The sequence below is a fragment of the Rhinatrema bivittatum genome, chromosome 9 (assembly GCF_901001135.1).
Source record: "Rhinatrema bivittatum chromosome 9, aRhiBiv1.1, whole genome shotgun sequence".
In the NCBI taxonomy this organism is placed as follows: domain Eukaryota; kingdom Metazoa; phylum Chordata; class Amphibia; order Gymnophiona; family Rhinatrematidae; genus Rhinatrema; species Rhinatrema bivittatum.
Genome location: NC_042623.1, coordinates 167,156,518 through 167,181,149, shown reverse-complemented (window position 1 = coordinate 167,181,149; position 24,632 = coordinate 167,156,518). Strand labels below are relative to the sequence as shown.

At 43.3% G+C, this 24,632-nt stretch overlaps 1 protein-coding gene across 1 annotated transcript in view; it reads right to left on the bottom strand.

Annotated features, from left to right (window-relative positions):
• Positions 1–24,632, bottom strand: part of SNED1 (sushi, nidogen and EGF like domains 1) — a 299,702-nt gene that overhangs the window by 109,119 nt on the left and 165,951 nt on the right. The window contains exons 9-13 of the mRNA XM_029616628.1: positions 24,336–24,434; positions 22,880–22,999; positions 21,875–21,991; positions 9,592–9,708; positions 301–417 (exon numbers count right to left, since the gene is read on the bottom strand). Coding sequence (XP_029472488.1) covers positions 301–417; positions 9,592–9,708; positions 21,875–21,991; positions 22,880–22,999; positions 24,336–24,434 — 570 coding nt within the window. The remainder of the gene's footprint in view (positions 1–300; positions 418–9,591; positions 9,709–21,874; positions 21,992–22,879; positions 23,000–24,335; positions 24,435–24,632) is intronic.

Sequence of the window (24,632 nt, the reverse complement as noted above, 5' to 3'; positions counted from 1 at the left end):
CCATATGGGTCAAATTAAACAGAAAGGGAATGCTTTTTGATGCTTCTAATTCAACCACAGAAATATCCCTATAAGCTATCCTTTAGTTTTAGTTTATTAACTCTTGTAGCTGGGGTTAGAAACCGGGTCTCTGGCAAATTTATAGTAACTAAACCCCCTGGGGATGTCACCTGTGACATTTATTTATTTATTTATTTTGAAAGATTTATATTCCGCTGATCTACAACATAAAGGCTTTGCTAGCCTGAGATATAATTTTAGTTCTGACTCCTTTCAAATTTGTTCCTAGTATGCTCATACCTGTTTCACAGTGCCGCCCTGAGTAGCCTGGTAAACAGTCGCACTTGTACTTGCCAATGTAATGGAAACATGTGCCCCCATTGTGACATGGCCCAGAGGTGCAGGGGTCTGGCTTGCCTGAAAGGAACAGACACACATTGCACCTGTTTGTAATTTGTTGTAAGTGCCTGGTTTAGGGTATTATAACAATGATAATAATAATAATAATAATAATAAAAGTAACGTGACTCACCTCCACATGCTCTTGTCACACCCATTCTGTGATGCCATCCATTTACTGCACTGTCACCTGCATGCCATGCTGGCATCCGCATAATGCTCTATTACCCATACACTCTTAAATCACACATGTGACTCTGTGTGTGTACTCACATCACTCCCTCACTGACATAGTATACTGTCTTTTCATGCATATGGCCTGATTCACGCAGGCTTTTTTTCCCCCCATTCTGTGTCTACGGGAAAGATCATCATGAATCAGACCCATGGTGTATTACAAATAGTGACAATGACAAGGTCACAATGATAGTAAAATATATATTTTCATTTAAATCATCAAGTGTCAAGGGGTTCTACAGCTGAATACAAATTTGTCATTTTCGCAATCACAGTGTTGGGGGTGGGGGGTGGGGGGGGGATGTTAGGGCCCAGGCAATAAGGAATACGGTGAGGTCCATATTCAGTCACAGTCTGGATAGAAAAATTAGCCAGATAAACTGCGGAGGTATATTTAATAGTGCTGCTGCACAATTGAATATGGCCGACTATCTTAAAGTCAGCCAGATAACTTTATCCAGCTAACATTAGGACAGTTCTAGGTTACAACCAGACTTAGCCAGATAAGTTATCCGGCTAACTCTGAATATCTGAATTAGCTGAATAACTTATCCGGCTAATGTAACTCCTCCCTGAAACACACCTGGAACGCCCCCCTCTTTATCCAGCTAAATGTTAGCCTGATAAGTGCCCTCGTTTCATTTAACTGGATAACAAGTGAACATAATGCTCTAGATAAGGTCTCACTAATGAATTGTACAGAGATATTATCACCCACTTGACAATACCATTTCACTGGTTCTCCCACTCCCTTGCTACAATGTTTGGCCACTTTGATGTTATTAACTGTGATCATTCACAGATCCCTATCCTGTTTAGGGATCCCATATCAAATATTGCTCCCCTAAATGAAGGACTTTGCATTTTTACATTATGAGGGTAATTTTCAAATAGCCCACAGGCATCTGGGTATAGCCCATAAGAACATAAGTACATGCCATACTGGGTCAGACCAAGGGTCCATCAAGGCCATCATCCTATTTCCAACAGTGGCAAATCCAGGCCATAAAAACCTGGCAAGTACCCAAAAACTAACTCTATTCCATGTTACCGTTGCTAGTAAGAGCAGTGGCTATTTTTTACGTCTACTTAATTAATAGCAGGTCATGGACTTCTCCTCCAAGAACTTATCCAATCCTTTTTTAAACACAGCTATACTAACTGCACTAACCACATCCTCTGGCAACAAATTCCAGAGTTTAATTGTGCGCTGAGTGAAAAAGAACTTTCTCCGATTAGTTTTAAATGTGCAACATGCTAACTTCATGGAGTACCCCCTAGTCTTTCTATTATCTGAAAGAGTAAATAACTGATTCACATTTACCCGTTCTAGACCTCTCATGATTTTAAACACCGCTATCATATCCCCCCTCAGCCGTCTCTTCTCCAAGCTGAAAAGTCCTGAAGCTGTTCGATTCCCTTTATCATTTTGGTCACCCTTCTCTGTACCTTCTCCATCGCAATTATATCTTTTTTGAGATGCAGCAACCAGAATTGCACACAGTATTCAAGGTACAGTCTCACCATGGAGCGATACAGAGGCATTATGACATTTTCTGTTTTATTCACCATACCCTTTCTAATAATTCCCAACATTGTTTGCTTTTTTGACTGCTGCAGCACACTGAGCTGACAATTTCAATGTGTTATCATCCACTATGACGCCTAGATCTCTTTCTTGGGTGGTAGCACCTAATATGGAACCTAACATTGTGTAATTATAGCATGGGTTATTTTTCCCTATATGCATCACCTTGCACTTATTCACATTCAATTTGATTTGCCATTTCGATGCCCAATTTTCCAGTCTCACAAGGTCTTCCTGCAATTTACCACAATCTGCTTGTGATCTAACTACTCTGAATAATTTTGTATCATCTGCAAATTTGATTACCTCACTTGTCGTATTTCTTTCCAGATCATTTATAAATATATTGAAAAGTAAGGGTCCCAATACAGATCCCTTAGGCACTCCACTCACCACTCCCTTCCACTGAGAAAATTGTCCATTTAATCCTACTCTCTGTTTCCTGTCTTTTAGCCAGTTTGTGATCCACAAAAGGACATTGCCACCTATCCCATGACTTTTTACTTTTCCTAGAAGCCTCTCATGAGGAACTTTGTCAAACGCCTTCTGAAAATCCAAATACACTACATCTACCGGTTCATCTTTATCCACATGTTTATTAACTCCTTCAAAAAAAGTAAAGCAGATTTGTGAGGCAAGACTTATAAATAAATAAATAAATAAGACTTGCCTTGGGTAAAGCCATAGTGATATTTAATGCACAAAGCTCACCCAGCAGCTATTCGGGAATCCTAGTGGAGGAGTTCCCAACTTTGCATCAAAAGTTCTATCCCACAGTATGGAGATCTGGATTGGGTCTTCTAATCTTGTTTCATCCTTAGATGATATTTCTGGGGACGTCTTGTGGGGAAAAGTCAAGTGAAATTAGGCTACCTCAGCACTGCAATCACAGTGGGGAGCGGGAATCCAAAAACCTCTCCATGTTGTTCAGGTTCAAAAAATACTTAAGTTTAAACTGGATACATCTGCCCTCATTGTTTCTCGCAGCAGGATCCATCACTGGTGCTTGCCCACCTAGGGTTTAGAGTGGGCTCACAGGTTTTTGGTCCTCTGGTGAGAGCCCTTTCGCCCTAAAAGGGTATCAGGCGTAAGAATCTATCTCTCTGAAAATTAGTAGGAGAGGGACTCTCTGAGAAGGAGTGCACTATGAGGTATCACTTCTAAATGAAAGTCCGTTTGGGTGAAGCTGTGAGGCCTCACCGGAGTGTAAATCTTAAGACATCTTTACCCTTCCACTGCTTTCTCAAACTGATCCCAAAGGGCCAGATTTTCGAACCTAATCGCGGGTGTAGATTTGAGCGCGCAACCTGGCGCGTACAAATCTACGCCCGATTTTATAACATTTGTGCGCAGCCTCGCGCATGTTATAAAATCCGGGGTCGGCGCGCACAAGGGGGTGCACACTTGTGCACCTTGCACGCACCGAGCCCTAGGGGAGCCCTGATGGCTTTCCCCGTTCCCTCCAAGGCCACTTCGAAATCGGAGCATTCTCGGAAAAAACGTTCCTTTCGCCCCCCCACCTTCCCCTCCCTTCCTGTATCTAACCCGCCCCCCAGCCCTACCTAAATCCCCCCCTACCTTTATTATTTAAGTTGCGCCTGTCTCTGGGCAGGCATAGGTTGCGCGAGCCGGCACTCAGCCTAGCAGGCCTTCGGAGGCCTCTGGCCATGCCCCTGCCCGCCCTGGACCGCCCCTGCCCCGCCCCTTTTTTCAAACCCCGGGACATACGCGTGTCCCGGGGCTTGCGCGTGTCGCTGACCCTATGCAAAATAGGCTTGGTGCGCGCAGGAGGGGGTTTAAAAGGGTTACGCGCATATATTATGCGCGTAACCCTTTTAAAATCCGCCCCAAAGTGTCCTAAAATGGCTGGACAAAATAGTGTTAAGGCATCCAACCACAGCCCTCCAGGTGAGAGGGACTGAGGGGAGATGGATGGCTCATGATATTAACATTTTCTACACAGCAGGAGACCAGGGGGGGCTCCTGTCTGAAGAAATCCAATTAAAAATACATGAGGATTGATGATGCTTAAGGATGATAAACAACAGGAACACATCGGAGAGCTTCCACATGAGAGAGCAAAAACCAAACCTCTTTTTACTAATTCTGCACTGGACTTCTCCAGCAATTTAGTACATTCCTTTTTTGTGAGGGAAACCAAAGGTTCCCTACAATTGCTTGCAGAACCGCTTATGTTTGCATGCCTATTCCCATATCTTTACTACTTTTTGGGCAGTCTATGAGCCTGTGCCACCCTGCTTGTTCACGTACAACATGGCTACTTAGTTGTCGGTTTGAATGAAAATGCTCTCCCCTTGGAGGAGACAAGTGAAGGTTGCTAGAGCAACCTTACACTTCTAGGAGGTTGATATGAAATTGTTTTTCTATGAATGACCATGTTCCTTGAGTTTGAAAGGGCCCAATATGGGCCCCCCCCAAACCTTTGTGGAGGCATCTGTCGCCAATGTTACTTGATGAGGAAGTAGATGGAGAGGTGCTCCTTCCTGAAGGAGCAAGGAATCTAGCTTAGTGCCTGCTTTATTTCTTGTAAAATTTCCATTATACTTATGGTTGTCAGTAGCTGAGTTGGTTGGTCCCATTGCAACTGAAGGCCCTACTGCAGGAGACATATATGAAAGTGGCTTAGAGAAATTACATGAATTGCCACTGTCATGTAGCCCAGAATGACCTGTACTTCCCATTGAATGATCTGTGTTCAACTGTCTATACAAAAGAGACCTGAGAGTATTCACTCAATCTGTGGAAAGAAAAGCTCTCTCTTTCAAAGAATCTATTCATGCTCCAATAAATTTGATTTTTTTGAAGGAAATTAGTAGTCAATTTCTTGAAATTCACCAGAAAACCTAACTGTAGAAGATGAATTGACTTTTGTAGGGAGATTAGCACACCTTCCCGAGAGGTTGCCATCACATGCCAGTAATCCAAGTAAGAGAAGACTTGGATTCCCTGTCACTGCAGATGCGCTGTTACTACTATGAAAACCCTTGGTGCCACTGATAGACTGAAGGGAAGTATTCTGTACTGATAGTGGGAAGAGTCCACCACATAGCTCAGGTAATGCCAGTGGAAGGGAGGGATGAATGGGTATATGAACATAAGCATTTTTTAGATCCAGTGCGCTCATCCACTGTCCCCTCTGGATGAAGGGGAGAATTGTGTGGATGAATTCATTTTGAATTTTTCCCGGAGTACATGCTTGTTCAAACTTCTTAAATTTAGGATGGGTCTCAATCCCCTAAGTTATCATGTTGCCATATTTATTTATTTATATTCTGCCTTCCCCTGGAAGTAGCAGGAGTACAAGCCCTGGCCCTGGAGGTTGGGCAGGACATTTTTTATCGCCATGTGTAATCATGTAAGTATTGAACCATGTACAATTGGTGAGCAGAACTATGTACACAACATATGGAGCTCTGGAATACCTTTTTACCAAAATTGTCCAGTAATCTGGGATCTTTCCTTGGTGGAGTATTTGAAAATATTCTTATTTTCTTTGCTCTTTCAGGCCCTGATTCTACTAAGCCAATTTATGAGGTAGTTGCATTATCCCAACCCTTGGGATTTTTACCCACTTTATTTGAAGTATAGTTTCTTTGTAACTGGGACACAGGGAATAGGATTCTCCCATATTCTTGTTTGTAATTTTTTCAGGATATCATGGATTGGGATGGCTGCTGGCTCTGTTGCTATTTCCAAAATTTGGAGGAGGCTAAAGGGCTTTGTACGAGGATCCTTGTCCTTATGAAAATTAACTCCATGTGCTTTTTCCAACTTGTCCAGAAATCTGGAGTAAGAGATGAATGATGAGAGTTCTAGAGGCTCCAAGAGGTCTTTAAGATGAGAGTTCTAGAGGCTCCAAGAGGAGGGTTGGAGAGCATTCCCATCAAACCCTTGTCAGAAGCTAGAGGTGAGGGAACACTAATCCAGGACCCCAATGATGAAGAAGGTAACTGAGGTGGGGGTCTTTAGTTGTCTCAGAGGTGTACATCCTCTGATTGGCTGGGCTCCACCTCAATGGAGAGCTGTGGACTAGAACCACCTCATGAGGGTTCTGATGGTGTATCTTTTTGCAATGGGGATACTGGGACTTCTTCTCGAGGTAGTAAATATGATAGTCTGGAAAAGAGAGGTTGGAAGGTTCCTTATCCTTATCAGCTAGAGAGGTAATGAAAACTTTCACCAACTCTCCACTTGGTCAAAGAGCTGACGTGCCCTCTGGCCTGCTGTGAGTGGTGGAATGACCACTTCTGATACCAGAATGGAATCTTGCACATCTTCTGGGCTCTGCAGAATTTATATTTGGGGCTAATTGATGTGAGAGATACCAAAGAACACATGAAGTCTGGGGTCTCCAGATGTAATCCTTGTGTCAGCAACTTTGTTGGATTAAGTGCTCTGGTAATTGGTGGGGCAAGTGAAGCATATCCCCTTCTTCCCTTGACAAAATTCTGGGCATGTTAGCATACAGCTACATTGGAAGCATTGCTGCATGATGCATCAATGATGGCGCAGCCTGTTCTGATGGTCCTAACATAAGAAACATAAGAAATTGCCATGCTGGGTCAGACCAAGGGTCCATCAAGCCCAGCATCCTGTTTCCAACAGAGGCCAAAACCAGGCCACAAGAACCTGGCAATTACCCAAACACTAAGAAGATCCCATGCTACTGATGCAATTAATAGCAGTGGCTATTCCCTAAGTAAAATTGATTAATAGCCATTAATGGACTTCTCCTCCAAGAACTTATCCAAACCTTTTTTGAACCCAGCTACACTAACTGCATTAACCACTACCTCTGGCAACAAATTCCAGAGCTTTATTGTGCGTTGAGTGAAAAAGAATTTTCTCCGATTAGTCTTAAATGTGCTACTTGCTAACTTCATGGAATGCCCTCTAGTCCTTCTATTATTCGAAAGTGAAAATAACCGAGTCACATCTACTCGTTCAAGACCTCTCATGATCTTAAAGACCTCTATCATATCCCCCCTCAGCCGTCTCTTCTCAAAGCTGAACAGCCCTAATCTCTTCGGCCTATCCTCATAGGGAAGCTGTTCCATCCCCTTTATCATTTTGGTTGCCCTTCTCTGTATCTTCTCCATTGCAACTATATCTTTTTTGAGATGCGGCGACCAGAATTGTACACAGTATTCAAGGTGTGGTCTCACCATGGAGCGATATAGAGGCATTATGACATTTTCCGTTCTATTAACCATTCCCTTCCTAATAATTCCTAACATTCTATTTGCTTTTTTGACTGCTGCAGCACACTGAGCTGACGATTTTAATTTTTATTACCAATGGTGTCAAGACTTGATGCATTTTGTGCTCTGGGGCTTGATGTGTTGAATGTGCTGAATGTATCAAGGACTTATGTATTGATGGCACCGAGGACTTGTGTGTCGATGGTGCAGATGCACTGTGTGTCAATGGCAGCAATGCACCGTGTGCCAATAGCGCAGGTACACTGCACGTTGAAGACTAATGCACCAGAGAATGTTGTGTTGAGTGTGTCAATGTGCCAATACTCTGTGCTTTTCAGTGCCAGCTGAACTGGCAACTTTGCTCAGTAGCGTTTCCTTTTCTTTGACGCATTTCACAACTTTTTATGTTTACTTGACCCTGAAGACTCAGCTTATTCCACCAAGTGGAAGATACTTTAGAGGTGTTCCTGCTCAACTCCATTCCTGGGGAGGCAGATGAAGCTGCACTTCAGGAACAGGATAGACTGTGGCTTCTGAGAGACTTACACAGTTCCTCCATTTTCTAAGCCCTCAAATTCTGGGAATATGGGGGCATCCAACCACAACAGTAACAACTGGCTTGGTTGAGATTCGATCCGAAGCAGTGGTAACAAACCTCATGTCCATCAGTAATGGGCATTTTTCTACAACATATGCAGTCTTTAAAGCTACTTACTATGGGCTTTTTCTTGCCAGACATCCTGAAGAAAAAAACTTCTTTTTTGAGGTAGCAATGAAAAGTGCTATTTGGGGGCTGCTGAAGCAGTGTGGCAACTTTGAATAAAAAGATATTGAGAATTTTAGAGAAATCTGAAGAAAAAATACAGAGAGGTAGGGTATATGTCTGTGCTGGTGCACAAACAATAAAGGACTGAGGGGGCTCACGAGGCAGCACTCGCACATGAATTTCCGTACATGCTCAGTAGAGAAAAAGTTCTATGAGCTTGGAGAGAAGGGTCTGTTTGGTTCTGTCAGATAATGTCACCCACATTGCATGGTTAATTCAGCCCTGCTTGTCGATGGAAAATCAAATTACACAAATACTATTCCTTTCACAAGACTCTGGGTAATTTTCAAAAGCTGATTTACACACAAAAAGTGGAGATTATATAAACCCTTTTGACAATTACCCCTTTCATCTTAATTGCCACACTTTTGACAACTTCTAAAGCTTTCTTAAATCCCAGCTTAAATTTTCCCTAACCTTGGAGGGTCCACAATGAACAGAACTGACATCAGGACAGATCTCTGTGGCTAGTTGCCCTCCTCTCCTTGAAAAAGATCTGTTTGCCATTACCATTTATTGCTTATCAGTCACCCAGTTACTAAGTCCATTAACTATCACAGGACTTGCACCCAAGCTGCTCAGTGTGTTTGTGAGTCACCTGTGCAGATTAGTGTTGAAGGCCTTAGTGAAATCTAAGTAGGCTGTTATCTACCATGCCATCCCCATCTAACCATCTAGTCACACAGTCAAAACCCCCCAATCAGATTTGGTTAACACGACCGTCCTCCTAATGAATGCATGCTGCTTTGGGTGTTGTAACTCAGTGGATCCCATTCATAATGCTTCTGTTCGTTTCCCTGTGATATCTTCTGAAAACTAACCCTTTTGCCCTTTATCTTTTCAATCACATCTGCTGAATGCCAAACTGGACCCTTTTTTTTTCCTTTTGCTCCAATGACAGCTCTCATTTGTCTTCTCTAACTCTCAAGCTCCTTCCCATCTCTTCTCTCTCGCTGTCTGGAAGCCCCCATTCCCCTTTTATTTCTGCTTTATCATGCCTCTTTCCCTCTCCTTTTCCCTTTAGTCTCCTTCCCTCCCCCTTTTCCTATCCCTCACACACCTTATCTCTCCTTCTCCCCTCCCTTATCTCACTTGCTTTTCTCTAACCCTTCCCACTCCTTCACCTCTTTGACCATTGTGACTCTTTCACTTCCCCTCCCTGCCACCTGGAGCAACCAGAGCAGGAGCACAGAATTTACAACAGTGTGAGGAGCGCAGTCAAAATAACCAGGGGGGGGCAGATCAACCAAAGAACAGAGGGATTTAGCCCAATCCGCATGCTGTAAACGTCTCTCTTCGGGCCTGGCATCTCTCCATACCTATTTCACAGTGCCTTCCTGTGAAGCGGTAGGGACAGGAACAGTAGTACTCCCCGTTTGACTCTTTGCACGAGCCACCATTTCGGCAGGGCCCAGAGCTGCACGGGCTGGGCCTTCCTGAGGAAAAAAAAAAAAAAAGAACAGAAAGAAACACAAAAGTACAAAACATTTACACGTCCTTGGAGAGCTTTTATTATCTTTGCTCACAATCCTTCCTCACCCTCCCAACAGATCCCGTCCCCGACCTCCTCTTAAAGCAGGCGCCGTCTCTCAAGTGGTTGCTCCGTTATTCGGATGGTGTTCCTTTAGAAATGAATGTTTGCTCATGTTGGCCTTGATTTTTCCCAAGCTGGTTAAGAAATGAATCTTGAAAATTGTGGGCTTCTAAGGGGAAAGGCCGAGATTTCCCGAAGGGACATTATACTCATAGGCATGAAAGTTAATTTTTAAAGGGACCCTCCCCCCTTTCCTGCAAGGTATCTTTTGAAAATTGGGCCAGTGGTGCACAGCAGGAACTTAGTACCAGTGTACATTTGCACCTGCTTTGAAGCAAGTGCAAATGTCTATGCAGAAATTGCCCATGAGTACAACTGTGCACCTGCTTCTTGTGTGGGCAAAATTTGGCTCAGAAATAACACGCATATATTTAAAAATGCAAAGTATATGTGCTACTCCTAATCCTGCTCAAATCCTGCCCACAGGACGTCTCCTCTTAACCTGGTTGAAAGTGCCTGTACTGTGGGAACCTCTGCTTTACCTGAGCTAAGGAAGGGCAATTATCAGACAGTGTTTGCATCTGGGTAAATCAGAAATTGCCAGGGTAAATGGCTTTTTAAAATTATCATCAAAATGTCATCTTTATGAATATAATTTTGAAAGCATGCAAGGAGGTTGCACGCCAGCAGGTACTTTGTACCTATGGACTTTCAAGCTGGGTTTTTAAAAGGAAACTCCCCACAGAGTTTCTCTTTTAAAAATCACGGTTTGTTGATCTCTGAGATAAGATAAATGAAACTATGAAGGTACCCCCCCCCCCTTTTTTTTATATGCAAATAAGAAAATCTACAAAAACGTAGGGGTAGATTTTCTAAATTTGCGCGATCGCATACTTTTGTTCGCGCAAGGGGGTGCACATTTGTGCAACCTGCGCGCGCCGAGCCCAGCGCGCGCTGCCTGTTCCCTCCGAGGCCGCTCCGATTTCAGAGCGGCCTCGGAGGGAACTTTCCTTCGCCCTCCCCCCACCTTCCCCTCCCTTCCCCTACCTAACCCACCCCCCCGGCCCTATCTAAACCCCCCCTTACCTTTGTTCCACAATTTACGCCTGTTAAAAGCAGATGTAAATCTGCACGCGCCAGCGGGCTGCTGGCGCGCCATTACCCGACCCAGGGGCTGGTCCAGAGGCCTCGACCACACCCACGGACCGGCGCCACGCCCCAGCCCCGCCCCTGCAACGCCGCATCACACGCCCCTGACACGCCCCTTTTAGAAAGCCCCAGGACTTACGCGCGTTCTGGGGCTCTGCGTGTGCCGGCGGCCTATGCAAAATAGGTGCGCCGGCACGGGAGGGCCCTGTGCACGTAAATCCGGCCGGATTTTCGTGCGCAGGGCATTTAAAATCCGCCCCTCATTGTGGAGTGAGACCTATATGCTTATAAATCAGTGCTACTGAAGAGAAAGAGTGGTATTTTCAATATGATAGCCTGGTCTCAAAATAATTTTAAAGAGTGATTGCGATCCTTAATATTGATAGATCCTAGTAGTCGCATTATAATTATTCTACCAACCATAGTTATTTGGGTTGTATTGTTACAACTATAACCCTGACTAGAATCAACAAGTAATGTGCTAGAGACTTCTGGAGTAGGGTGACCGTATAGCTCCATGTCAAGGGCGACAAGCCAATCCAGTCCTGGTTTTACCCCATTGCAGTCATCGAAATGTAGTTCTGATTTCTCTAATGATTTTCTTAAGAAAAGCACAACTATGTCTCATTGCATGCATTGGGGTAAACCAGGGGCTGATTTGGTTTATTTTCCCTTGACAAGGAGCTACTTATGAAAATCAATAGAGAAATCAAAACTACATTTCTATGACTGCAATGGGATAAAACCAGGACTGGATTGCCTCGTCCCCCTTGACATGGAGCTGTATGGTCACCCTATTCTGGAAGGTTCCAGCTTTCTAGGGCCAGTAAAGAGTGTGTTTTCTTAAGAGGTCATTTAAAAGACAGAGTTCTGCTACTGCAGGGCTCATGCAAACTGCAGGGGGGAGGGGGATTATAGGGGGATATGAGAATTTGGTGCTGAAGAAGAATGTTGTAATGGCGTAGATAAGGGAGTAATAAGAGGAGGTACATGCCCTCTAAAGGGGGATTGGATTGAGAAAAGGTTATTTAAGATGCTTTTCCAGGCATCTTGGAGGAGTGATGAGAGGTCTTGGGAGTGTACCGGCTTGTGAAGCAGCAGTGTTGCTTAAGCTTTGAAATCTGAAAAGGATTCTACAGCCATCCAGAAGGAGAAGGAAAGCAAAAGTCAAAGGGTACTGTCCTTGCTGGGGAAGCTCCAGGAAAGAAGTTTTGAACCATGTTACCTCGAAGGCTTTGTGCACTTCTCTTATCAAAGAAAGCTATTTGAAGAAGTGAGGATTCTGCTGATCTTGTTTGAATTTTTAGACTGTATCCTATGACTTGATTGATGATTTTTCCTGTGACGAAGTTGATTTTACTTTTGGATTTGCAATACTTTTCTTTATTTGGGACCAACAATTGTGGACATTGGACTTTGTTATATTTGGTAAGTCTTCCCTTGGGTCTCCCAGCGACAGATCTGGTCCCTCTCTGGCGAGCCCTGGAAGACCTTGGCTGTTCCCAGAGCTACACTGGTGCAAATAACCCCTTCTGCAGCCTCTGAAGGTGGGGGGGGGGGGGGGGGGTTTCACAACAATTTAAAAACATTCCTAAAACAAATAGCTGTTTGTAGATAGCCTGAGTGCTGAAGCCTCTCAGATAAAAAATGTGTTTGATTTTACTTTCCCTGGTTTAACTAGAAGCTGCGATCTGCTCAGTAAAACCAGATTATTCCTTAAAGTTTGCTAAATATGCGCAAAACACAACAACACATACTTCTGTTTTCATTACTCTGAAGGAAACACTCCCTCCTCTCCCCAACAATACTGCATCATTTTAAGTAACATAATAATAATAATAATAATAATAATAATAATAATGGAGAAATGCAGTCTTACTTAATAATTTCCCTTCCTTGAATCCTTCTACACCAGTCCAGACAAGTGGATTATCTGCCTCTTCCAGGAGATGGAGACAGAGGATACACCTTTTAATTGTGACATCATCACTGGTGGTTACCATGGTGCAGCTCCAGCAAAAAAAGTCAGTATTCTTATGTCAAAGCTATGGAAGATAAACTAAAAACTGATTTAAATGCTTGATACATGAAATAATGTAAATACCTAAAAGGTATCCACCAAGAAAATCCTTCCAACATTCAAGAGTTAGAAGAAAAAAAGAAAAAGAACAAAGAGAAAAGAGAAAAGTGAAAAGAAATTTCTGATTGACTCTTAAATTCTGTAACTGAGGATCACTGATTCAAATAGAGGCCCAACTTCCCAGGAGGGTTCTGGACTGGAGTAGTAGAAAATTATCAGGTAAGACTACATTTTTCCTTCCTTATCACCCTGCTACACTGGTGCAGACAAGTGGGAAATACCCATGCCCAATTATTAATGGAGGGAGGTTAGGGCCAATATAAGAATAGCGGCTCCAAAGGCCATATCTTCCAATCTGCAATGCTTAGTGAATGTATCCACAGAAGACCAGGTTGCTGTTTTGCAAATATCCTCCTCTAGAGTGGGGAAAGCCAGAGCAGAAATCTCCATCCAACAAGAAGCTTGAGTTTTTGTTGAATGGGTTTGAAAAACCTCTAGAGCCTGACAAAGTTTCAGTATATAAACTGAGGCAATTGTTTCTTTAATCCATTTTGCCAAAGAATATTTGGAAGCTGCTTTGCCTTTATCTGGTCCTCCAAGGATAAACATCCTGCCGACTTCTAAAATGGATTATTTTAACTTTCAAATATCTGAGAAATACTTAGTCAGATGTCTAAGTATTTTAGTGACTCCTGATTACCTTGATACCTTTCTGATGAGGAAGCTAGAAGAGAAATTGACTGATTCGAATGAAACAACTTTAGATAAGGAAGGGATTGTGTGAAGCAAAACTGAGTCCAAAGAAAAAATAGAAAATAATCCCTGCATGACAAAGCCTGAAGTTCAGAAATATGCCTGGCGAACTAATGGCCACTAGAAAAGCAAATTCTTCAGAAAAGCATTCCTAAGGGGTTCAAATGGTAGTCTCACTAAGGTCTTGAGAACCAGATTAAGGAGCCATGGAGATACCAAAGGCTTAAGGACAGATTGAACATATTTATCCCTTGGAGAAAACACATCCAAATGGGGAGTGATCAAGACTCCTTGGTCTCTACCAAATAAAAGGAGATAAACTCTTTAAAGGGCTAAGTAGTTAAGACTAAATCTGTGTCCTGGCTTCTATGGAGAAAAGTCAAGATATTAGAAATAGCGGAAATCAGCTTGTAACCTTCACTAAATCTGTGTACCATAATCTTTTTGGCCAATTCAGAGCCACTAAAATTACCAATGAAGAGTACCTAGCTATTGTCCTCGGCGTTCTTGCTGTCAGAGGCCTGGGAGGAAATACATATAAAAGTACTTCTTTTGACCAAGGTTGAACCAGAGCATCTATTCCTTTGAAGCCTTATTCCTTTTGTCAGCTGAAGAATCAGAGGGTGTTGATATTCTTGTGAGTAGCAATAAGATCCATGTAAGAAAACCACTATCAAATCACTATCTTCAGAAAAGCCTTCTGAGTTCCTACTCTCTAGAATCCAATCTGTTTCTGCTGCGAAAATCAGCTTGCATTTTCTTTAGTCCTGAACTATGAACCACAGAGAGTTGTAGAAGATTCAGCTCTTCCCATTGAAACAGTAGGGCTGTCTATTTGGCTTTAGGTGTCTCCCTGCTTGATTACGTAAGCCACTGCTGTGGAATTGTTGGACAGAACACGAACTGGCATGCTCTTCAGAACTGGCAGGAAGTGAAGTAAGGCTAACTTGATGGCCTTGGTTTCTAGCCTGTTGATTGACCAGGCGGCCACCTCCTTACTCCAAAGGGCCTGAGTGACTTGCTCCAGAAGGTGGAGTCCGCCTTCTGTCAAACTCACATCCATTGTTAGACTTGTCCATAATGGAAGTTCCAGACTCATTCTCTTCTATAAGTTTAGCAGAACAAACCACCACAATAGATTCTATCTAATAATCTCAGAAGGGGAAGATGAACTTTGTAGCCTCAGACTTACATCTGATTGCACCATTGAGAAAGCAGAGAAATCTGTAAAGAATAAGATGTGAGTTCTGGCCCTTAGTACCAAATCCAAACTGCTTGCCACTGTCTCCAGAAGCCATAGGTAATCCTAACCTCCTGGAGCTCCCTGTACCTAATTATATTGGATAATTCTTTCCCAAGTCAGGAAAACTTGATCCATTTTGTTATCGAAGAACACTCCTAGATATTCCAGAGACTGAATAGGTTGAAGTCTGCTCTTGGAAAAGTTGATCACTCAACCTAAGAGGGTACCTTTAAAACAAGCGCACGTGTGCCCACTTATGCAGATATGTAGATGTGTGCACACACTCATGCACACACATGTACTGTGTATTGTGTGCGCACTTGTGCACATAAGATATAAAATACGCACAACTCTACCCAACAACATATTCACACTTCTAAAAGATATGTGTCATGTAATGTTAAACATAGCCGGATAAGTACCATGTTTACAATATCCGCGTAGCTTATTTAGCTGGATAAGTAGCGGTTTTTCAAACTTACCGACTAAGTGGCAGCAAGGTCGCCACTTTCAAAATGTATCTGCATAAGTGGCCCAATTCAGTTCTACTCGCATATTCATGGTCCTAATTTTAATCATTTACATGAGAAGCTTTAACTCGCGTAGTGTTCTTAGCAAATGTTGGCTTTTACGCATGTACTTCCTTGAATTTTGTAAAATGAGCATGAGAAAGAAAGTAGCAGTTTTACCTAGTAGTCCACCAGTTTGCCCTGTCTAGCTGCACCTTGTGAAGACCTTCGTGGATCTTCAACCTGAACTCCCCCCATGTCACCCAGACCCCTCACCAAATCATGTTTTCATTTTCATGATGTTTGCAATCACTTATACCTGATACTGATTCCTACTCTTGGAGCCCAGCTACCTTACCTTCAGGAAAAAAGCTAAAGCATGGCGTTTTGGCCAAGCATTCCCACAGAAATATTCCTATTTCTACAGCAACAACAAAAGAATCTAAGAATCTGTCTTTAAAAATATAGATGCTCAACCAGTATTGTTTGTTGATATAACACTATCCTAACCTACTTTAAATTTATTGTAATTCGCTTTGAGGCCATTCATGATTAAAAGTAGAAAATGAAATGCCAATACATACAATACAATACACCTGACTAGATGATTAACTCTTTCACGAGCAATGGAACTTTGTACCTCCTCTAAGTACTTAATAAGCACTAGCTCTGATTCCTCAATTGTATTATGTTCTTAGTTTACTGCCCTCTTAGGCCTTTCTTTCCAGCTGCTTAAGCTTCCAAGTTTACTCTCCTTGTTGAATGTAACTTTGATTCTTTTGTTTATATAAAAGTTGTTTTCTGTTACAGTTTTCCCAGTTCGATGTAAACCGATCTGATATGGTCTTTTAACCATGAAGGTCGGTATAGAAAAGTGCTAAATAAAAAAAATAAAAAAATACTGAGCAGAAGTAAAAATATGTAAGTAAAAGACTGACACGTGTCACTTTGGCAGGTTTTAAAATAGCAACTTACGATGTTCATGTTGGCCCCTCCCTTGGTCTGCTTTTTTCTATGTGCAAATTTACTTGTGGTCCCTGTGTTACACACATATGTTTCAGATTCTAAAATACCTTTTACTCGTGCATGTGCTGTTTTACAGGTGCGTGTGGTCTTTTTTGCGTATGCAGCTTTTTAAAATCGAACTCTGTTTTCTAAAACCTGAGCCACTCTTTTGAATACTGTAAGGTCCTTTTGAAAAGACTTGGCTTTTATTAACCAATCATCTAAATAAGGATGGATCAAATTCCTTCCTTTTTCAAGAAAGTCACCACCACTAGCATTGCTTTGGTAAAGGTCCTCAGGGCTGTGGTGAGTGGCGAAACAGAACAGAAATGCTCTGAACTGGTAGTTTTTGTTCAGAATGCAAAAACAGAGAAATTTTGATGGGCTTCCCTTGTAGGGATATGAAAGTAGGCTTCCAAGAGATCTAGGGAGCGTAGAAACTCATCCTTCCTTACCATCAGTAAAACCACCCAGAGAATGTCCATTCTGAAATGGATAATGTGGAGATTGTTGTTTATTTATTTATTTGTTTGTTTGTAAACTTTTATATACCGCTGTTTGGAACATGCCATCACAACGGTTTACAATGATAAAAATAAACACAAGAGAAGTCATGAACTGTAAAACAAAATAAAACTAAAATCTCTAACAAAGAAATTAATTAAATGTCAAATTATAAGATAATAAAACATTTTAAAAACATTACATGAATAAATGCATAAAATAGAAAAATAAGAAATATACTAAATATTAAATATTAAAATTATTAATTAAATACAAGCCTTCAGAAATCAAATTGAGAATGGGTCTGAAGGAACTGTTTTTCTTTGGAACCACAATCTTTGTATGGAACAGGAACTACTGCTTGCAAAAGTTGCAGTCTCTGGATGATAGCTTGAACTGCCACTTTTTTGGTGAGGTGATTCACAAGAGGAGAGTATAAAAGTATTGAAAACTGGCATGGTGAGCTCCAAGACATAACCATTTTTATTACATCCAAAACCCACTGATCTGAAGATATGTGGGTTCACTCTTGGTAAAAATTCTGTAGATGACCTTCTATAGGAATTACCAAGGTCAGGACCCACCAACCTTCACTGGTTAGAATAGATGGTTCCAGTGGAACCAACTGAGTCCCCTTTGATCTTTCTTGCTTCTCCAAAGGACTGACTCCTTACATGAAGGTTTGATGCTTGCCAGATCTGTACTTCCTGGAATCTCTAAATTGACCATGGCCTTTGTTAGCCTTGTAAAGAGGATCCTTATCCTTAGGGAGTCTTGGGGGGTTTCGTTTCTCCAAGCTTCTCAACTAGCTTTTCTAAATCATTGCTAAATAATAATTTTCCTTTGAAGGAAAGTTTTCTGAACTTTAGATGAAGAATCAGCTGACCAGTGCCAGAGCCATAAAAGCCTCCTCACAGCCACAGCAGAGGCCACAGACTGATGAAATTCAGGAGGCGGTCATAAAAGGCATTGGTTAAGAAAAAGGCACCTGACTCCAGCCTGCCCAGTGCAAATTAATTTGTGCTACGTAACCCCCACAGATAGCAGTCTGCACTATCAAAGCCGTAACAGTAAAAGCATGTGTTGTTAAAACTTTAATTTTCCTATCTTGAGGATCTTTACAGGCAGCAGTAACTGCCGAGGTTAAGGCATCCACTCAAGGCATCTGAAAAAGACTTAGGATTCCATCCTGTGGAAAAGGATAAATAAAGTTGCTCAAGATCTTGACACCCTTAAGTCCAGATCCCCATTCTGACAGAAGCAGGAGATTCCCATTCTGGTAGAAGATTTCCATTCTGATAGAAACGTATCTTTAATTTCTAAAGGCACGGGAAAAGCCTTTACGAAAAGAGGACTTACAAACTCCCTGGAGAATAGAATCTCAAACAGGAGCCTCCACCAGAGAATCAGTCACCCTAATTGAAGTGACCACCTGAAAAATGAGATACAGTATCTCATCCTTGTTAAAAATGTGAATAACTGTGTCCTCTGCACCATCAGAAGATAATTCACCTCCTCAGAGTGGGGTCTGTTTCCCCATTGTGTTCCTGGTCAGAATAGATTCCCCTGAATCAATGAACTTTTAAAATTTTTGGTTGCTTTCCTGCCACTCTCCCAAGTTGAAACACCTGGGAGAGGAGAGAGACCAACAGAAATAGGAGCTCCCCACCACCTCCATCACCTATCGTCAGGTTTCTGCATTGTGCAGAAGGCCTGGTGCAAAAATCGAAAAAATTCAGGCAAAGTCTCCAGACGTATCAAGGGAAGACCCTGAAGTTGAATCCACTGGAACCACTAACTGGAGTAATGGTAGACCCTCAAGATTAGGTGCAGAAGGAGAAGGAGCAGATGCAGACAGCAAAGAAACAGAAATTTAAATAGGTGCCATTCACGCTGAAACAGCCACCTCAGAAGTGATTCCACTCTCTCGCTCAAGCACTGGAACTATTAAACCAGAGGAAACATTGAAATTAATCTCTCTGGAATTTGTTAAATCTAAGCCTGCTAAAGAAATCTTTCCCCTGCTTATAAAGCGAGAAAGGGGAGCCTGCCATTCAGCTAGCGTGCCGGCTCCCACAGGCAGCACAGCAACATCTGAGTTCTGAGGCCATTCCCTGCAGAGAAGGAACAAAAGAATAAAACATCCTCCTTTAAGACCAAGACCCTTCTCTGAAATTACTTATCCCCTCTTCATGAGATCTCTCAGCCATTGCCACTGATAAATCTGCTGCTCTCTCAGAATTCTTTTGTCCTTTTTTTTTTTTTTTTTACCATGGTGGGGGGGGGGGGGGGAGGGAGAGTGGCAAAGGAGGGTGGGGAAGGTAATTCTTTACCAGAGGACCCCTCTGAGATATTAACCAGAAACCCTCCCCCCCAACCTCTTGTACTCTACCAGACTCCTTCTGGGGCTGGGAGTATCCAAATTAGAGCTTGCTGAACTGAAGATATAGCTGCATGTTCCAAAGAGCAAGAAAAAGCTGTAACACACTCAACCAGGCAAAGGAGACTAGTAAACATGAGAGTAATAATCCTACTGCCCCAGACCAGTACGTCCTTCCACCTGCTGGAGGCAGAGAATACTGGCTTTTTCCTGGAGCTGCACCATGGTAACCACCAGTGATGATGTCACAATGAAAGGGCGTGTCCTCTGCCCTCACCTGCTAGAAGGGGCAGATAACTCACTTGTCTGCACTGGTGTAGCAAGATAAGGAAATAGGATTTTGATGATGGGAAGATTTTGCAGGCATTACTCATTTCTTCCTTTTAAATTGATTGAACATGGGGAGGGCAATTTTTTTCAAAGCATTTACCTATGTGGCCTGCATGGAGGGGCCATGCAAACTTCAGTGAGCATGGGGAGGTCATACCTTTTTTTTTTTTTTTTACTACAGTTTCGTTAACTTTGGCAGCTCTGGGGATTATTGGAAAACTTGGTAGTAAGATAAAGAAGGGGATCCTAGGTTTTGGCTTACTTATTGGTTTTGTACAAAGCAAAGTTGAAAATGGCAATGCCTGAAATAGCTAGCAGTGGAAGCCATCACTGTGGCAGATTTTTGGCGTCCTTGGGAAAGATGTGGAGAGAAAAGGACATGGGGAAAGGGCAGTTGGTATCTGGCTGCATAGGGATTGTATGTGCATCTACTAAGGTTGGCTAAATAAATATCTGCTGTGCAGATTGGATTGAAAGTTTGATCTCATTTACTGTCAGGTCAATACAGTAAAGTGGGACCGCGGTTACCCAGCTCCTAACCCGCTTTCTACTCACTTTTCGGCTGCGTTAGCCCTTCCTGCGATACACAATCCCCTTTAACCGATTCTTACCGCCTCTTTAAATCACCGGGTAACCCCTTCCGCACGCGGCATGTATATTAAATGTAAACGATCGAATTAGCTATTCCCTCCCATACAGTAACGCGCGCCCTGACTATCGCTATTTTACTCTGCCGTTTTTCCACGCGTTTAACCTGCTAACTTACCGCCTACCCTTACCCCTGCGTTAGAGGCAGGGGTAATGGTAGACGGCAAACTTTCCTCCAAAAGGAAACCTTTAAAAACCTAAAATCCCCTCCTCCCCTCCTCCCGAAGCGACTCGACATTACTTTTTGTTGCTTTCTTACTTTTTGTTGCTTTTCAGCCCCTTCCCTTCTCTGCCGCCCTCCGGAGGGGGCAGCTAGCGGCGAAAGCGGCTTGCAGCGTTCCCCCCCCCGCGCAGGTCCCGGTTCTCCTGGCTCGGCCCTCATCAAATTGTGAAATCAGGTGAAAGCCCACTGTTCTGTGCCCTCTCCAGTCACAGCGCGAGCGAAGCGAAGCGTAGTTTCATTGGCCTGAGCGCCCGTCAATTTGGGTGCTCCAGTCAATGAAAGCACATAGACGGGCATGCGTGACGCACGCCGTGACGTCATGCGCGCCCGTCCATGTGCGCCCAAATTGAAGGGCGCTCAGCCAATGAAAGCACGCCCGTCTATGTGCTTTCATTGGCTGGAGCGCCCGTCAATTTGGGCGTTCCAGCCAATGAAAGCACATAGACGGGCGTGACGCACGCCGTGACATCACGCGCGCCCGTGTTAGGTGAATAACAATCTGTTCAAGTACACTGGCCTATCTGAAGACTGCCTGGCTAAATGAGTCTGGACTTCCACAGTACATGCACTTTTGGTTGAATTGAGGGGATGCATTCCTGGGGCTGGGAGAGGGCAGGGTAGAGAAACACCACAGACAGATTAGATTTTCAAATCTAAGCATGTTTTCCCAGAATATTTTTGCCTGCATAAAAAGCAGGTGGAAAGCCCATGGGGTTTTTTTGCAAGCAGATGGGCTCTCCAGAAAAAAGCAGAATCCTCTAGCTGTATCTGTTTGCCTGTTCTATAATTTCAGTCCTCAGTCCCATAGAGAAATCCTCCTATCTCATTCTGAATGAATGCACTGCTTCTACGGTAAGGCATATCCCTGGTTGTATTGCTCTGTCCATGGCCCTCACTCCTGGCTTTGTTGCTCTGTATTGCCCCCCCCCCCTCACCCCCTCACATCCCTGACTCTGTTGCCATGTCTTCTCCCATCACTCCCCTACATCCCTGCTGCTCCTTCTCCCCTCCCCATGTCCCTGACTGTCACTGTGTTTTCATCCTTCCTCTCCCCCGTGTCTGTTGCTGTGTCCCATTCTCCTGCACTATGTCTTGCCCCTCCCGTTTCCTGCGTCCTCCCCCCTTTCATGTCCGTGACTGTTGTTGTGTTCCTCCTCCCCACTGTGACCCAGATTCTTGCTGTGTCCTCCAGCTCCCCCATGTCCCTGACTCTGTTGTCCTGGGTCTGGGTGTCCCGAGTGTACCTTTCTCGCAGTGTTTGCCCAGGAAGCTGCGGGGGCACTCACAGACGTAAGTATCATCCTGAACATCACAGGTGCCCCCATTCAGGCATGGCTCAGAGTCACAGGGAGACGGCAGAGCTGCAGGAGCAAAACAGTAGGGTCAGTAGGGTCAGCAGGGGCAATGAGTGCAGTAACAGAAATGCCTTCGAGCAATTCAGGAGTCCCGAGCAGAAAAGGTGTAGGCTGCAGTAATAGAGAAAAAGAAACATGGCTCTCTGTGTCCTGCTCGGAGACTACTAGGACTCACATGCAGAACGAGTTGCTCAGATAAACCTAATAAGATCAATATTCAGACACTACAATAATATCAATATGATAATATAATATAATAATCAATAATAATGATAATAATATAATATAATAATCAATATAATAATATAATATAATAATAATATAATATAACACTAATATCAATATTCAGACACTACAACTTATCCAGCTAAGTAGCGACCGCTGAATATTCGGCTACATTCAGTGGTTGCCACTTATAGCCAGATAAGTCAATTATCCTTAAGTTTTTAGCTGAATAGTCAGTGGGCAGGCAGTGGATACAACTGGGAGGAATTATTTATCCGGCTAATTTACAGGGCAAAACTGCACTGCCTCGATGTGGCTGGCTGCCCACTATCTCCCCCCTGCCCCTTTTCTTTCCATGACACATCATTCTGCTATAAATACAGCTGAATGATGAGTCTAGGGGCAAGTCGGATAAATAGCAATATTCATACTTACAAGTTAACTGGATAAGTTAGACCTGCTCCAAGGCAAGACATTATATAAAAACTGCCCCTCTTCTCCCCAGCCATTTATACCCATCCCTCCTCCTCTCATCGACCATTTATATGTATCCCTAACCTTATTAGCCTTTTCTGCCCTGGATAACTTCTCTTTGTAAGTGACTCCTATAGGAATGATTTAAAAATCGCCTTCCACCTTCTATGGCTGCCTTGTGCCCGCCAGACTCACAGTGGTTTCCAGCAGTGCTGTAGTCGGTATGGCAGACACAAAGATAGGTGCCTCCATACTCCATGCAGGACCCTCCATCTGGGCACTGGGTGCTCATGCTGCACGGGGTGGCTGTCACTTCTGAAAAAGCATCACAGAAAAATATATTGGCCAATAGCAAAGACTAGTAGTAAATAACACACAGACCCCATATGACTAGAAAGCAATGTATTGGGTTCCAGTTATCTGATGACTTGTTGAGTGCTTACTGCTATTCACCTGTTGGGACTTAGCTGTCACTCCCTTCATCACCTTCCAATTCCCAGCTATCACTTCCTGATTCTTCTGCTGGGACTTTGCTGTCATTTCTTCCATCACTGTTGAGTCCCTCCCTCACCAACCAAACCCCTGCTGTCACTGCTTCCATTCCCTATTAGGCCCCTCATCCCTGCAGTCCCTCTCTCTTGTCACCTGCTGGGGCACTGCCATTACTCCTGTCCATCACAACCTGCATACTGAGACTCGTAACAGGCTGTACAATCTGGACACAAACCAATGTACCTCCTATTCTACTGGGCATTAAACCAAGTGAAAAAAGATGAAAACCATCTGCTTGTCAAATTGATAACTAAAGACCCGAAGACTTAAAAGCAGATTGTTTGTACATGAGGTCCCTAAGCTTCTGGAAACATTGGGCATACTCGAACAAACCTATGAACAGCTGACCACTGGGACAGGTCAGACCTATTCTTACGTGAAATGAGTCTCCCACTGGATGCAGCCTTGAAAGAAAAATGGGGGTTAAATTGAGCAGGCTGAGATCTTGAGATGGTTGCTTCAAAGCCAGACCTCATAGGATGAACTTCTTGGATAGCTCCTATGTGAATGTGGTGTGCAATAAAAGCTGTAGTCTCTATAAATGCCCTGACGGGGCAGGCAGAATCCGCATATTGAGCAACACCACACAGTGGTTGATAGATTTGAAAGTTGATATCTGACAACATATGAAAGAAGCAGCAGCCGCCAGGCTCTGTTATCATTCCCCCCTTGCAGTTTATTCTTCACTATGTTTAGTCGCTTTGGAAACTCATCTCCCTTCAGTCACTCACTTTATCTTGTACTGGGGGCCCTATGGTCACATCCTCTGTGGATAGTCTAGCATATGGCAATGATGAAACAAATTCTGTCTTGAGGAAATGAACGAGGAGGACCAGAACTTTATCCCATGAAGAATACTGTAACCCGCCCCGAACTTTGGTGGGCAAGGGATATAAATTCCTTTTAAATAAAATAAATAAATAAATAAATAAATGAATGAATGAATGAATGAATGAATGAATGAATGAATCATCCCCTGTGATTCTAGGGGTCCTTGAGTGAAAGCGGTGCATGTTCATACATCTTTGGCAGACTTTCATACAGCGGAGGGGGCCAGATAATGGGTTAAACCTTGAATCTGGTGTCGTCAATATCCTACCGAATTCACAAAGGAGGCCAAAGTACCCCGGGGGGCAGTGGCAGTTGGCATTTCCATCCAGGCAGGTCCCTCCATTCCGGCACTGACAGTCCTCCACCTCTGTAACAGACGGGAAAAGCAACTCAAGGGATGGAGAAAATCAGTTAGGAACTAAGGAAAGAGGAGATTCGGCACAGTTTCCCTTCAGAAAGCTCTTGCTGGGTGTTAGGGGGCCATGCAGACTTAGGAAGATGGAGGAAATGGAAAAGAACGATACTGGTAGTAGGAGCCCTTTTCATCTAAATGCCAAGAAAGGAA